General features: G+C 42.6%; 1 protein-coding gene across 1 annotated transcript in view; it reads left to right on the forward strand.

The window, feature by feature from the left end:
• The window catches only part of mical2b (microtubule associated monooxygenase, calponin and LIM domain containing 2b), a 56,430-nt gene that overhangs the window by 6,744 nt on the left and 35,370 nt on the right, over positions 1-14,316 (forward strand). The window contains exons 2-5 of the mRNA XM_086207942.1: positions 206-249; positions 10,251-10,622; positions 11,942-12,149; positions 13,870-13,986. Of these exons, the coding sequence (XP_086064068.1) occupies positions 10,359-10,622; positions 11,942-12,149; positions 13,870-13,986 (589 nt within the window). The 5' untranslated portion in view covers positions 206-249; positions 10,251-10,358. The remainder of the gene's footprint in view (positions 1-205; positions 250-10,250; positions 10,623-11,941; positions 12,150-13,869; positions 13,987-14,316) is intronic.

Raw genomic sequence — 14,316 nt, forward strand, 5'->3', positions numbered from 1 at the left:
GGCTCGTCTCTGTGGTGATTCTGCCTCTGCCCATAGTACATGAACAGGAAAGACATTAGACTGTACTTACTAAATGTATAGCCTTTTCTTCCCTTTATGTTGTAGCCAAGAGTTTGGAAGTTGTAGGTAAAGACTGCTCAGATAAGCATAGACGTTTAAAAACTGATGGAGTGGATTTGTAAATGCAACCTTTTCTCTCTTTCAGCCCCGTCCAGACTACGACGAAGACAGCTGTAGCAATTTAATGAGGTAAGCAGTAAGAAATCTGTGTGTGTGTGTGTGTTGGGGGGGGGGGGGGTCGTTATAACAGCTAAGCTAAACTTACATACATGAGAGTTGTAGCTTGTGTTGTCTGCATTAGATGGGAGAGATTTGTCATGACTTTCGCTTGTCCTCTGATTTGGTGACGAGAGATTTTCATTGATTTGACTTTTGGCCGTTTGGAGGGTTGAACCATTTGAATCCAATAAACCAGGCGAGATGCAAATCTGGTCTTCCTTGTTCTTAAACTTTTAGAGACATACATTTATTGTCCATCTTCTCCAGAGCCAGACAGTACAGACTGATATCCTTCTGTCCTATGTGTCTCAACGGGGAGCTGAGACCCACAAAGACCAGCTAATCACTAGTTAGCTTAGCATAAGGAATGGTAGTGGATGGTCTGGTGTTTGACCAAAAGTTAGCATGTTCTGTTATTGGTTCAACTAGTTTCTTTCATGAATCATACCATCAGAAACAAGACCACACATGCAGTTGTAACTGTAATATGGAGGTCGGTAAAGTACCTGCTTGTGTTGACATCCAACCCTACTAAACAACACTGGAGTGAGTGCTGATGAAAAAGCCCTGTTAAATCTCCTGAATTTTTATTTCTCACCTTTCAGCATTTCAAAAACTGATTTTCTGAGACATGTGGCAGGTATGAGGACACTGATCAGTGTGCTGGAGTCTTACGAGATTCCTCAGTGTTTGTCTGTGTCACTCACACAAGATGAGTGTTGCGCCTGACTGGAGTTCAAGTGCGGACATGAAAGTGGAAATAGGATGTGACTGTATCATAACCTCAGAGAGGTCTTGCTCCTAAATGCCCTCAGCCTGCCTTCCGGTTGTTGTTTTCAGTGCGAGTATGCAAAGCTTCACTTTACCAGAGAGTTGCTAGAGAAACACTTTTGATGGTCGCCATGGTGATCCTGCATGTACTAATTGTTCAGACTGAAGATGATGTTAAAACTCTTACGTGCACAATATTCAACGATACAGTCAATTGGTTTTTTTTTGGTTTTTTTTTGTTTCTAAATTTATTGAATATGTTGTGCAGACGCCTCCAACAAGTCTGGTGGGCGACCAGACTTTAAACATGTACCTTTCATAAATGTGACAACTGGAAGTCTTTGGAGTGAGCACATGTGGTGTTACTGTTCGTGAAGTTCTATGAGCCACATTAGCTTCCACTCTGCTAACAAGGGCGCAGCTAGCAAACTAGCTAATGCAGCAAACACAAGTGACATAGCAGCATGTTAGTGGTGAGTGAACGCAGCGTGAGGAATACATTTGACCTCTTAACGTGACCTTGTACCGTAGCTGCAGGGTTGAAACATGGCTGCAGGGTCTCAGGTGACCTTCTGTGTGACAGATGGAACATAAAGAGGGACCCAGTGGAACCCGAGAGCTGTTTACATACCACTGCCTGTTAGAATGTACAGGACAAGTCATGACGCAAGCATTAATACAAATCATCAAAAGAAATACAGAAATGATGATTTCATGTGGAAAATATTGATATTTTTGGAAAAATGGAAATAAATATAAAAATGCACGAATAGCAAATGTAGGAATACAGAAATAGCCTTTTTCATTAACAAGATTTTTTTTATAATGATGTATTTGATTAATTATGTAATTAATTAGTGGCGGCACGGTGGTGCAGTGGTCAGCACTGTCGCCTCACAGCAAGAAGGTTCTGGGTTTGAGTCCCGGCTCCAGCACAGGATCTTTCTGTGTGGAGTCTCCATGTTCTCCCTGTTCCTGTGTGGGTTCTCTCTGGTACTCCAGCTTCCTCCCACAGTCCAAAGACATCAAGAGGGGACGAGGCTGATTGATACTCTAAATTGACCGTAGGTGTGGCTGTGAGTGTGAATGGTTGTCTGTCTCTATGTGTTGGTCCTGTGATGGACTGGTGACCTGTCCAGGGTGAACTCTGCCTCTCGCCCGAAAGCTGCTAGGATAGGCTCCACCCCCCCGCGACCCTTAACAGGATAAGAGTTAGAAAATGGATGGATGGATGTAATAATTATTTTTAATTTTTTTTTGTTTCACCAAATTCAGCTCTCAACATTTAAATCTTTTCATAATATTATAGGGGGTGGCATGGCTCAGAATTTTCTGGGACCTGATGGCTTTTTTATTTATATGGGCAGCATGGCTCAGAGGTGGAGTGGCCGTCTAGCAATCGAGGGATCGCTGGTTTGATCCTCACTTCCCCTGGTGACCATGTCCAGGTATCCTTGAGCAAAATACTGAGCTCCTAATTGCTCCTGATGGTCCTGCAATGGACTGACAACCCGTTCAGGGTGAACCCCGCCTCTCACCCAATGTCAGCTGGGATAGACTTTAACCCCCTCTCACGACCCTTAAAGGATAAGCGGTATAGACAATGGATGGATTGATTATACTAACTAACTAAAATATGGCAACTATGACTCAGGTAAAAATGTCAGAAGTGAAATTCATTTTTTTAGGAGGCATTTTAAAATCTTACTTTACAGGACATGCTGTTTTACTCAATTGCACATATCAGTACACAAAGACACACACACACACACACACACACTCACATCCATTCAGGTCCCTGCTCTGTATTTTCTTTATATCTTTCTTCTTGTCCTCTCCATTGTGCTGTGGTCTCCCACCCAGCGATTAACATAACTATAGCTGATGAGGAGTTTATCTGCATGTTGTAAGTGTGGGTGTGGGCATCCTCAGCCGTGGACCAGTCTGATGTGGTTCATAGATATTCACTCATAAGCTTCCCCTCCGGAAAGACCCCAGTCATGTGATTTTGGGGCAGTTGAGCACTTTGGATGTGTGTTTTTTTTAAATAATGATCTTTCCTGATTTTTCTCTAACGGAAAAATAACGGGGATGGAGGCAGTTTCAGCAGCAAGGGGAAAAAAGAGCAGTTTTGCAATGCTGACAGTGACTTTTACTCATCTGATAGTGTCTGGACCTCTGTGGTTCTCCTCGGTTCATTATCTGACTGAAGCCAGCGGCGTTAGCTCTTTCAGGCCAAAACAGGCAGTAGCTTTAAGTTGACGTTCTTATTGTGTTGTGAAACAATATATGTCACCATGCCTCCATGCTTCGTTCCTCTTGACAGAAAACGCTTGTAGTTTTTCTCAGGAGGAACGAGGAAAAATGTAAAGAAAATATTATCATTTGAATGCAAAAGTAACAGGAGTCAAGAACGTCACCATCTTTGTCACATCATGTATTTCAAAAGTGCAGAAACTGCTACCAAGAGTTATTAATCCCAGGCGGCGGCAGCTACCACTGCTAGCGTAGCGTATTCCCCCACCTTTGAAAAGGCTTCGTCTTGTGATGGTTCCTTTGTTCAGCAGACTTTTCGGTGGCATTTCTCACAAGAAGGCAACACGTCCACACATCAGTGCTCTGACACTCCAGCTGTTCATAGTTGCCGTTTTTCAGAGAAACTCGCTGCTGCTGGAGCCAATCAGCATCACATTCAGGAGCTGCATGTCTCCTGGCTCTGTCCACTCTCACCATGGTCAGATTTAAATTCCACAGATTTCATTACTAAAGCATCTGCTCTGTGTCCATCTGACTCCCTCCCTCTCCCTCCCTTCCTCTTGTCCCTTGGTGTTTTTCCTCTCTTGGCATCTGTCTGGGCAAGAACTTGTTGACTCAGCTTTGATCCCCCACTCAGACATTCACACACTCATACACACTCCCTCATAAACAGGCTATTGACTTGACACTGCTCAAGTTTTGTTTTGTCCTTTGACAGTGCATTCAGAGTTCAACGCCGTCCTGAACTTAGCTTTGTTCAATATAAATGATTGTTAATAAAACTTAAGATGTCCTCTCAGACATCCTGTCAGAAATCAGTATTCAGACATAAAAAACAATATTTTATGGTTGTGGTTGATGATCTGTCACTGAGGGATGTCCAACTTTCCAGTGGAGAATCCAACAGCTATCTGTTTCTGATTTATGTTTATTATTTTCAGTTCAGCTAAAGGTTGTTCATCACCAGTGCTTTCATTCTTAGGTCAGATGGAAAAGTGCGATTGTGGGAAAAACGTCAATCTGTAGGCCCAGAACTCTACGTGGTATTTATAACTGCTGGAATCACTGTTGACAAAGCCAGAACCTGTTAAAGAGGCCCTAAATGCTGATTTCAGGCTTATGGTTATGTTGTGTCTGCTTGGATAGGGTTACATGCTTTAATGCTTAAAAAAACAAAAACAAAACACCACTGCCTGTTCCTGCAGCGCCTCTATGGAGCACCCCGGGGATAACATATTTTTGTATGCTAGCAAGCTAGCATCCCCATGGGTTCCCTCCACCAAGAGTTAATGGGATTTTTTTTATGTTGGATTTGGAATTATTGACAAAAAATAAGACCCGTGGTGAACACAAGTTTCTGATTATGATTTTTTTTAAGTGCAGAATTCATTCACCAGAAGTACAAAGCTAATGTTATACTGTGAACAAACTACACTGCGAAAGCATGACTTTAACTTCACCACTATTAGCTTGTAACTTCTTCTCTTTTTAGTGTTATGATGACTAATGTCATCAAGTCCCCTGCTGTCTTGTGTAGCCACTTGTTATCAACCACTGTCTTGGACACTAATGTACGTACACTAATGTAAGGCTTCAAAATTCATGTGTGGTATTTAACCGAAGACTCGTTCGAAGACCCTGTTGACTCTGGGAGGAGGGAACCTGATTTAACAGCGCTAACTTACTTTTTAGGACTCCTTCCTGCACCACTTTATTTACCCTCCTGTCTCTTAAAGCCCCACCTCACTGATTGGTGGGCTCACACAGACTTGATCTCACTGCTCTGCCTTCTGCACTTCTACCATGAAAATGACCACAATAATCGCTTTTGAACTCAAAACTTACCTATTGCATGTAAGACCAGCAACCTGATTAGCTCCAGTGCACCAGGCCTGCAGGAGTAGCAACATTAGCCACACAACATGCCGACGCTAAGTCATTAAGCACAGCCCCTGCTTCCAGCCCTGCAGATAATCAGAATTATCCCTGTCAAAGTCTTGGACTGTGATCTGAAATGCATGCTAACATGCTATTCATAGACGTGGAACTGAGTATGTCACTGCACAGTGTGACTTATATCCAGATGTATGCTGGATTAGGAAGAATATCTAAATAAGCAGTGCAATCTTACTGGAAGGTATCACATGACTCTTGATCAGTGTCTGATGGTAAATCAGACTGTAGGCTGAGTATATAGGAGACTTTATGTTGGTGTGAGATTTCCAATGGAGTTGTACTTCCCCCGCCAGTATGTGAATGTAGCAGGATAGATTTTTAGCCGTCCTTCAACTTTTCCCCTTCCATGAGTGTGCTGCTATCATAAGCTACAGCCTTGTGAAGCATGTTGTGTTTGACCAGATGTTTTCCTCAGGTCAGATGTGTTGCTTTTCAACATTACAATTATTGTTGAGAATGTTGTCTGTGTGAAGTTAAGACAACACAAACGCACCTGCGAAAGCTTTTTGCGCACCATTGTCTTACTGTATGTTTGGCTGGAACACGTTGCTGGGGTGACATCACGTGGCATCCATCTCTCTCTCTAACACGTATTCTCACCCTATAGAAATCTAGTTAACTGTTCACTGCATTGGCAAAGCTGCAGCTAACGCGCCAGGCCTGCAAAACTGATCATTCCCTTCTAATCTAGACGTGTCACCCAGACCTGGTTGTCGCATTGCTCGGTCTCGGCAGCAACTTCCTCATCCTGCCCCTGTTCCACTCTGCTGGCGAAACTCTTAAAATTAGCTGCAGCTGGAGTTTTTGCAGCGCAGGCATCTACTCAGCTTGACCTCTGACATTACATGGAGAGATTCACTTAAAGGGTTGGTGGGAGCAGATGACAGCCAGGACCGCTTCATCTTAGTAACCAAACTCGTCAGATCTCAAACACACCTTTCTGCTTCAACCTGTTAGCCACCTGTTAGCCTCCACTGACATCAGCCCCTTAGAAGACAGTATCCTTAACATAGATTGAAATATCCTTGTTGTTGGCATCTTGTTACTGTGTGAAAGGTACTTGTATTTCATGTTACACCACCAGAGTGGACACATGAAGCTGCTGACTCAACAAGAACTACAAGACGACCCGTCAGTGCTCAGAGTATAACAGCTCAGCGCTAATAAGAACGCTCAGCTATGTTTAGTGCACCCCGAGGCCCTGAGGAGTCATGACCAGCAAATCAGCACTTGGGTCACACAACATTCATTAATTAAAAAGCAAACACGAATAGAACCATCTTTGTGGTGTGTGTGTGTGTGTGGTCCAACTCAGCTGAAAACACACTTGGAAATACACTCACACACTTGCACACAAATGTACAAATTGTGGAAAGACTTCAAATTAACCACTTCCTTTACCAAGATGGCTCTCTGCCAGATATGTTTTTGTCCAGCAGAACTTCCGCGGGTCACGATCTTTCCCATAACCGGCTAGCTGTGTGTGTATGAGTGTGTGCTGTTCCCTTGACCTTGGGGGTCAGTGGGAGTTTCAGTACATCATGTCTGGTCATCAGAGCCAGACAGATGTAGGCCAACAGCGCCTGAGATGATGATCCAGCTATCGTTCTCATTGCTAAGTCTTGTTTCTGTCCAGAAAACAGGAATAATGTTTTGGAAATGTTTTATTTTGGGGCAGATGAGATGGTATGACACAGCTCTGGGTATGTGCAAGCTTGATTTTGTGTGTGTGTGTGTGTGTGTGTGTGTGTGTGTGTGTATGTAGTTTAATAGTAATTGAGAGGCTACTGTACTGCCAAATTTTTAGGTATCTGAGACTCCCTCTGGGACACTCTAGGACTAAAAGTGTGTGTGTGTGTGTGTGTGTGTGTGTGTGTGTGTGTGTAACAGTCACTAAGTAAAGTGGCCAGGTGCTATCCTGCAATCATTGAGCAGCGTGCACTTGCTGTGACGCACACTTGCTTGCGCACATCCAAGGGTTTTCCTGTGATTTAGTTTCAGGCTTAAACCTGTGTGTGTTATGCTGCATGACTTGGTGTTCCACTTTTGTGTGTGTGTGTGTGTGTGTGTGTGTGTTGTGCTGCATGAGTGTGAGAGAAACATTATACTTGTCCCGGCTCCTCCAGATTCCATATCTGTAATCGTGAGAATAATGCTTCAAGGCCTCCAGCTATTGAGACCTGATATTTCATTTTGAGAGAGGATCCGCTTGGCTTCAACTTCAAATAACTTGTGTGTGTGTGTGTGTGTGTGTGTGTGTGTGTGTGTGTGTGTGTGTGTGTGTGTGTTTGGGTGGGGATGTGGAGTGATTCAGTTGGTTAGCGTTAGATAAAGCATTATATTCCAATTAGAGAAGGAATGAATGAAATGTGTCCTCCTTTCACTTAAAATATCAGGTACAAGTCCTGCAAAGATCTAAGTGAAAGTGTTTGCATGTGAGTTAAAGTAGAAGTATTTAAAAGTGTAGCAGTTTCATTTACCATGCCAGATAGGTGATAGGTGTGTTTACACTGTTTGGTCCACACCAGTGTCATGTACATCACAGCTGAAGGAAAGGGGAGTAAATTAACACCCAGTACTGCTGCCGAGTCACACACTGGAGATAACATGATACTTCACCCAAAAAGTGGATGTGGCTTTGTCACTTTCAAGGTGCTTTGAGCTCAGAGAGAAGTTTTTTCACTGCTGCATCATTTCTCTGTGACTCCAGAATGCTGACAGAGCCAGCTACGTACATTCAGTTTGACGCTAATGGCTACTGGTGGCTAACAACAACATCTTCTGCAACAGACAAGGATGCTCAATGACCCGTAGCAGCCAACTACGCCTGCTAAACACAACACACTCTGGCTTACAACTTTCTCAGGTGCTGAGGTATGAAAATATAAATGCAGCACCTGTATTTTTTACTTTCATTTTATTGCATCCATTCATTATGACCAGTCCCAGACTTACTTGTGCAGTAATCCTGCTGTTATTCAGCATGCTGCTGTGACACACCTGGATTTTCTCGACAAAAGTAAAGTCCCTGTTGACACACATTGAAACCTTTTTTTTTTGTTGTTCTCATGAGAAATCAGATCTTTTACATGAACCCGTGAAATTCTAATGAAGCTAAAACTGTTGGAACTGTATTGTGTTTAGTGTGTTTGGGGTTTTGACTTTGTATTTTGGCTACACCACTTTGAAAAAAAAATCAAATCACAATTATTTTGACTGATACTGTGAATGCTAAATTATTTGCGAGATTAATGTGAATCTTCCAGAAATATCATCTGACGAGTACTTACTGCACGTAGTTAAAAACGTCATTTCCTTTACTCTTTTTAGAAATTCTAGGGTTACTCCAGCCATTGTGGAAGTCTCGGTCTACATTTGCAAGCAATTAAATGCTCCTCTCCTAAACTCATAACTCTGAGATGGAGAACTTCCTTTCCAGCATCATCAAGAAGGAAATTATAATACTTCTCCATCAACTGAGGGACTTTCTAGGCAAACAAATTGTTAATTTTGAAGGTCCACTTTGTCTAGTGGTCTACATCGGACCAGGAAGTAAGGAAGGTTTGTATTTACATGTGTTGGTTAAAAGTGATTGAGGGTATCTCGATTTCATTACTGAGCTCATCAGGTATCAGACTGGGGAGGAGTGGGAGGTGATGCTCTCCAAATGCAGAGGTCAACTGATGTGATGGGGACTCTGCCTGGTGCTTTCCTGCCAGGCTGCTGCTAGCGTGGGACTGTTTGAGTGTTATGTCGGTATTCCTTTGGCCGTAGTGCTCAAGCTTCTCCCATGACTGCTCAGCTGAACCCCTCCAAGGACACACACACACACGCACACACACACTCCAGTCATAATCCTATCAGGCATTTCAGTAGAGCTGCAGGAGGAAAATGGGGGAAAAAATCTGTGCAGCCTAATTAAGGACTATTTGAACTCTGCAGGCTTGTTGTTGTTGGCTTGACCAGTTGGCCTGCACAGGGATGTATGCTGAAAACTGCATGTGTGTTCCTGGGCACCTCACACAGGATGCAGGACCCGACATCATGATACAAAGCGACACCTTGACCTTTGCCGTTTATTTCACTGCAGATGTTTGGAATGTGAGTTGCAAAGTCTTCCATCACATTTTGTTGGCCAATGTCTGTGAGGATGATGCACATCTGCATATTTAAGGTGAAAGACTACAATTATAAAACATTTTACAAAATGTAACAAAGTAGCCTCCTCTTTCACAGCTTTACCTGCTGAGAAAAATGATTTCTCACTGTAATTTAGCATAGTTGACCAAAACTGAAAAGCCCAGGGGATGGTACCTCAAGTAAAGATGGAGGCTACAGAGCTGACAAGGGTTGCACCTAGCCATTGCAGTGCTTCTACATGAATGCATTTCTTTGAATAAAAAAAACAAAAAATATTTAAAAAGAAAATAACACGTAATGTCTAGTTACAACCAAAATGTAATCTGAATTCAAATCATCGTGTTTTGGAGTTAGTCGTAACCGGACAGAATGTTTGTGTCAGACGGTAAGCAGAAATGAAGTGAAAATTGCCCACAATGATGTCATTAATTCACTTTTCTTGGTCGAACGCTTCCAAACCGAAAGATTTTCTGATTATTACTGGTTGATTGATGTGTTTATTCCCTCAGTGGCTGATGCTGATGGCAGTATTTTACAACATGGCTGATGTATCCTGCTGATTCCATGTTTCTGTTTTTCTTTCCTAGTAACAAATCAAGCACTCAGTTGCCGAACCAAAATGAACATTTAATGAAGACTACATGTCCGTCTGCTGTGCACTCATTTAAGAATATTAACATTAAAAAGAAATGAACGTGCACAGGTAATCAAAAAAGTACATAAAAGTAAGCTGAATAATGATAATCATAATAATAATTATGATGATGATGATGATGATTATTATTATCTGCAAATTGCAGCTTTCCCTTGTCTGTTTCAATCAAAGTCATTATAATTTGTCTTGCCAGAAGCGGCTGATCATGGCGGACTCCTAACAGTTCTGCTCAAGTGGAAGGAGTGACCAGGACAAGGAAGCAGCACAGGAAGCGATCTGACACCGTAAAGCATCAGAGGAGATGGGTGAGACGGAGGATGAGCGGACGGCCCAGGCCAGCCAGCTCTTTGAGAACTTTGTCCAGATGTCCACCTGTAAAGGGACTCTGCAGGCCTTCAGCATCCTGTGTAGGCAGCTGGAACTGGACCCTCTGGATTATAGCAACTTCTACAGCTCACTGAAGGCTGCCATCAACTCCTGGAAGGTCAAAGCTCTGTGGACCAAACTGGACAAGAGAGCACAGCACAAGGCCTACAACCAGAACAAAGCCTGCCGGGGCACCAGGGTAAGAGAGAGCGTGTTTAAACTCTTAGCAGTCTAGTGGGGTTAGGAGGACACGTCATGCCAGGTTTAGCTTCAAGCAGGAACTTTGCATTATAACTTAATGCAGGTATTTCTGGTGCTTTATTCAAGCTGGTCTTTGCCTAAAGGCAGTGTAGGAGCTCATGTATATCTTTCATGTGATAAAAACAGCAAATATGTGGTGCATGTGCAATAGGTGGACCATGTCAAAGCAGTCTGAGAAGCACATTGAGCTCAGCGCTGGAACACTACAGATGTAAAGGAAAAGATAAGATGCCTGCAGGGGAAAGAGGCCAAAGACTCTCTGAGGGGAGATAACAGAGACCGTTTGGCCAAAAATAACGCCTGAATTATTGTCCCAGACATTTTTTCTGTAGAAGCTGCTATTTGGAGGAATATGTTGGGCCTCTATCTGGGTGGTTGGAGGCTTTTTTTGCAGAACTCTCTGTTAAGAATGAAAATTAGGGCAGTTGAGTTGGCACATGTTGTTTTCTGCATGCTTCCCTTCCTAATTTGGAAACTAAAAGAAATTTAAATTCAATTCCTTGTTTTTTTTGTGTAATTAAAGCTAAAAGTAGCTTCTAATGTCATGAATGATGCATTTTGAAGCATTTGTATCCATCATGTGCCAATCTACCTCTCTGGTATATTTACCACTGTGAATACACTGGCAGTAAAGGCTGAGTATTTGTGTTCTTTATGTCTCAAGTTCCAATAAAGGTGAGAATTGAGCGAGTGACTAACCTAGTAATTTAGCATGGGCAGGTAGTTACAGTGCAGTGGGTTTGTTATAGTTAAGGGTTTTTTTTTCTCCCTTAACTATTGATCCTGGTGTCTTTTTCTGTCTGTCTCTCTCTCTCTCGCTCTCTCTCTCTCTTTTTAGCATCCTATGTCTTTCATAACCAAGAAACGAAGGACTTTGGTTGACTCAGACAGGGAACAGGACAATGCACATATTTACATTTTTTATTTATTTTTGCAGTTATGGGATTTTTTTTAAGGCCTGTTGTAACATACTGAGCCATTTTTCTTGCATCTATTTGCAAACGTGCATGATTTTGGAGCTCATATCCATTTTTGTTGTTGTTGTTGTTTTTCTGTGTGTATTTCCCCTCCCTGGAGAGTTGTTGACCCGGTCAAAATTATTATATGACATTTAAATGCGAGACCGATACATTTTCAGTGACATTCAACTCTCCTTTTTCCTTTTTCCACACACATAATTCATATCCAATCTGTGCCGCATGTGAGCCACATTACATTCATACTTTCTTCCTCCTCCTCTTCTTCCACCCCCTTCAGTGTCTGATTATTGGCGGTGGTCCGTGTGGGCTGCGGACAGCCATTGAGCTAGCCCTGCTGGGCTGTAAGGTGGTGGTGATCGAGAAGAGAGACACCTTCTCCAGGAACAACGTGCTTCATCTGTGGCCCTTCACCATCCATGACCTCAGGGGCCTCGGAGCCAAGAAGTTCTATGGCAAGTTCTGTGCCGGCTCCATTGACCATATCAGTGAGTGTTACTCAGAACGAACAAACACTTAGGTGACTAAATGTCTCGCAGAAACTCAGCAGATTTTTTTTCAAAGGCTCCAGGGAGGAAGGGAAGTTGTTATGGTTTAGCATCTCAAACAGGCAAATCCTCCTTTTTATCTGTGTTTGACATTCAAACCTACTTCCTCTTCAGCTTCAGGTGTCAGTATAATAAGGAAGAGAGAGCTTTTTGTGATTTCTGCTTCCTGCTTTCATAGAGACGATAACATGTAAAAAAAAACCTCTGGACTGGTACATGTAAATAGGACCCACAATTGTGCCGGATAATCGTGACATTGTGTGTCTACAAAACCAGAGCTGTCATCACACAAATGGCGTTCATTCCCCCTCCTCTATATTTAACAGCATGGTATTTGCTGGCTGCGTGACATTCACCTGTGAGAAGAGTTTATCCAGCAGCAGCCTCCAGTGCTGAGTCCTTATCTCCATAGTTTCCAGTGGCCCCTCGTCTTCTTCTCCGGCCTTAGAAACGGTCTTGTGTATTTATATCTTACTTCAAAGATGAACTGCTGACTCTACGTCTCATAGCCCTCTATGAGTGCAACCATGTTTCCTCTCTTAACCGCTAGCCAGTAAGGACTAGCTGCTATTAAAGCGAACATTCTAGAAATGCTGATCATATTAATAGCGTCTGCAATCTCCGATGCACCGATGAGAGTTTGCATAATGAAAGAAGAAGTTGTGTCAGTGCGTCTATCCTTCCTTCGAAAAGAATTCATGCGTTATAAGTTAGCAGTGCTAGCTTTGACTTACGTCCATGCGTGTTCGTAATAAAAATAAAAACAGTTGAAGTATCTGTATTTGCAAAACTTTCAGTGCACTAAGATTGTGTCCTTGTTTTAAACTGCAGAATGCAAGTCTTGGCAGGAGGACGGCTCAAAAGTGAGCAGAGTTTGTGCTGCAGAGTCGCAGATTTTTATTTTATTTCTAATGGTAGTTTAATTTGGTCTTTACAAATTAACTCAAAATTATATACAGTCTGGAGTCAAGTTCTAAGATAAACAAATTTTTAAAAACAACAACAACCCTGAAAGCACCGACCAAACAGGTGTAGCCGCTAGTTGTAGCTTTTTTTGCTTATCCTTTTTAAATGATATAGCTTAATCTACCTGGCAACACTTTTACCACAAAATTTTGGCCATACCAAAAACATGACATGGCAAACAAGAAAAAAAAAGTTACTATTGTTGCGCTAATAAACATGACAACTGTCAATGTGTCTCTTGTAAACGTACTTACTATGTGTTGAGTTTTGTTTTTTTTTTCCCTCTGAAGTAGTTCTTTTAAGGTTCAGCTTGCCACTCAAACAGTGTATCAAAAAAAGTGGCTAGCAGTTACACTTCTTAATGAATTGTTGATGAGTCAATGTGTCGACTGTAAATTCTCCTGCTCCTGAACTGAGGACGTGGGTGTGGAGGCCAGCAGGTCCCTGCAACCCCAAAATCCCTTTAACAATCAGAGGAATTTGATTTAAAATGCTTTCACACCTCTACTTTAAACATTGTTGAAGTGGTAGACGTACTCGCTGCAGTGTTGTATTTGGACGTTCTCTATTTTAAGCCCCACCTGCTGCTAGTTGGCTTTAAGACAACAACACAAAAAGTGCTTGGAAGACCTACAGCACAGGTGTGTGTGTGTGTGTGTGTGTGTGTGTGTGTGTGTGTGTGTGTCTCTTTCAGGTATCCGTCAGCTCCAGCTGATGCTGCTCAAAGTGAGTCTGATTCTGGGAGTGGAGATTCACGTCAATGTAGAATTCGTCCAACTGATCGAGCCACCGGAGGAGCAGACCGGCGACAGTAAGTGTGTGTGATGAAAGCTGCACGTTAAAAGATGATGAGTGGCGGTGAAATACAGGAGGACTCACAGTTCACCAGCACGAGCTCCTGCATATCTCAGCTATATATGGAAAGCTGCCACAGTATACAGTGTGATTGGAACTTTCCAAGACAGGAGGCATTTGCAGTGGCAGCATTCATAGCAAACCCAGTGGAAAATAATGCAAAAATTATTAATAGCTACTTTGAGTTGACTTTTCCAAGGGCCCCAAAATGTGATGAAGTGTTCTAAGTCACCGTAACAACCTGGTGAACACCACACAACCTTCCACTGACCTTGAGTCTGTAGCA

This window comes from Aulostomus chinensis, chromosome 7 (genome assembly GCF_037954235.1).
Source record: "Aulostomus chinensis isolate RoL2024-O1b breed Wild chromosome 7, RoL_Achi_v1.0, whole genome shotgun sequence".
NCBI lineage: Eukaryota > Metazoa > Chordata > Actinopteri > Syngnathiformes > Aulostomidae > Aulostomus > Aulostomus chinensis.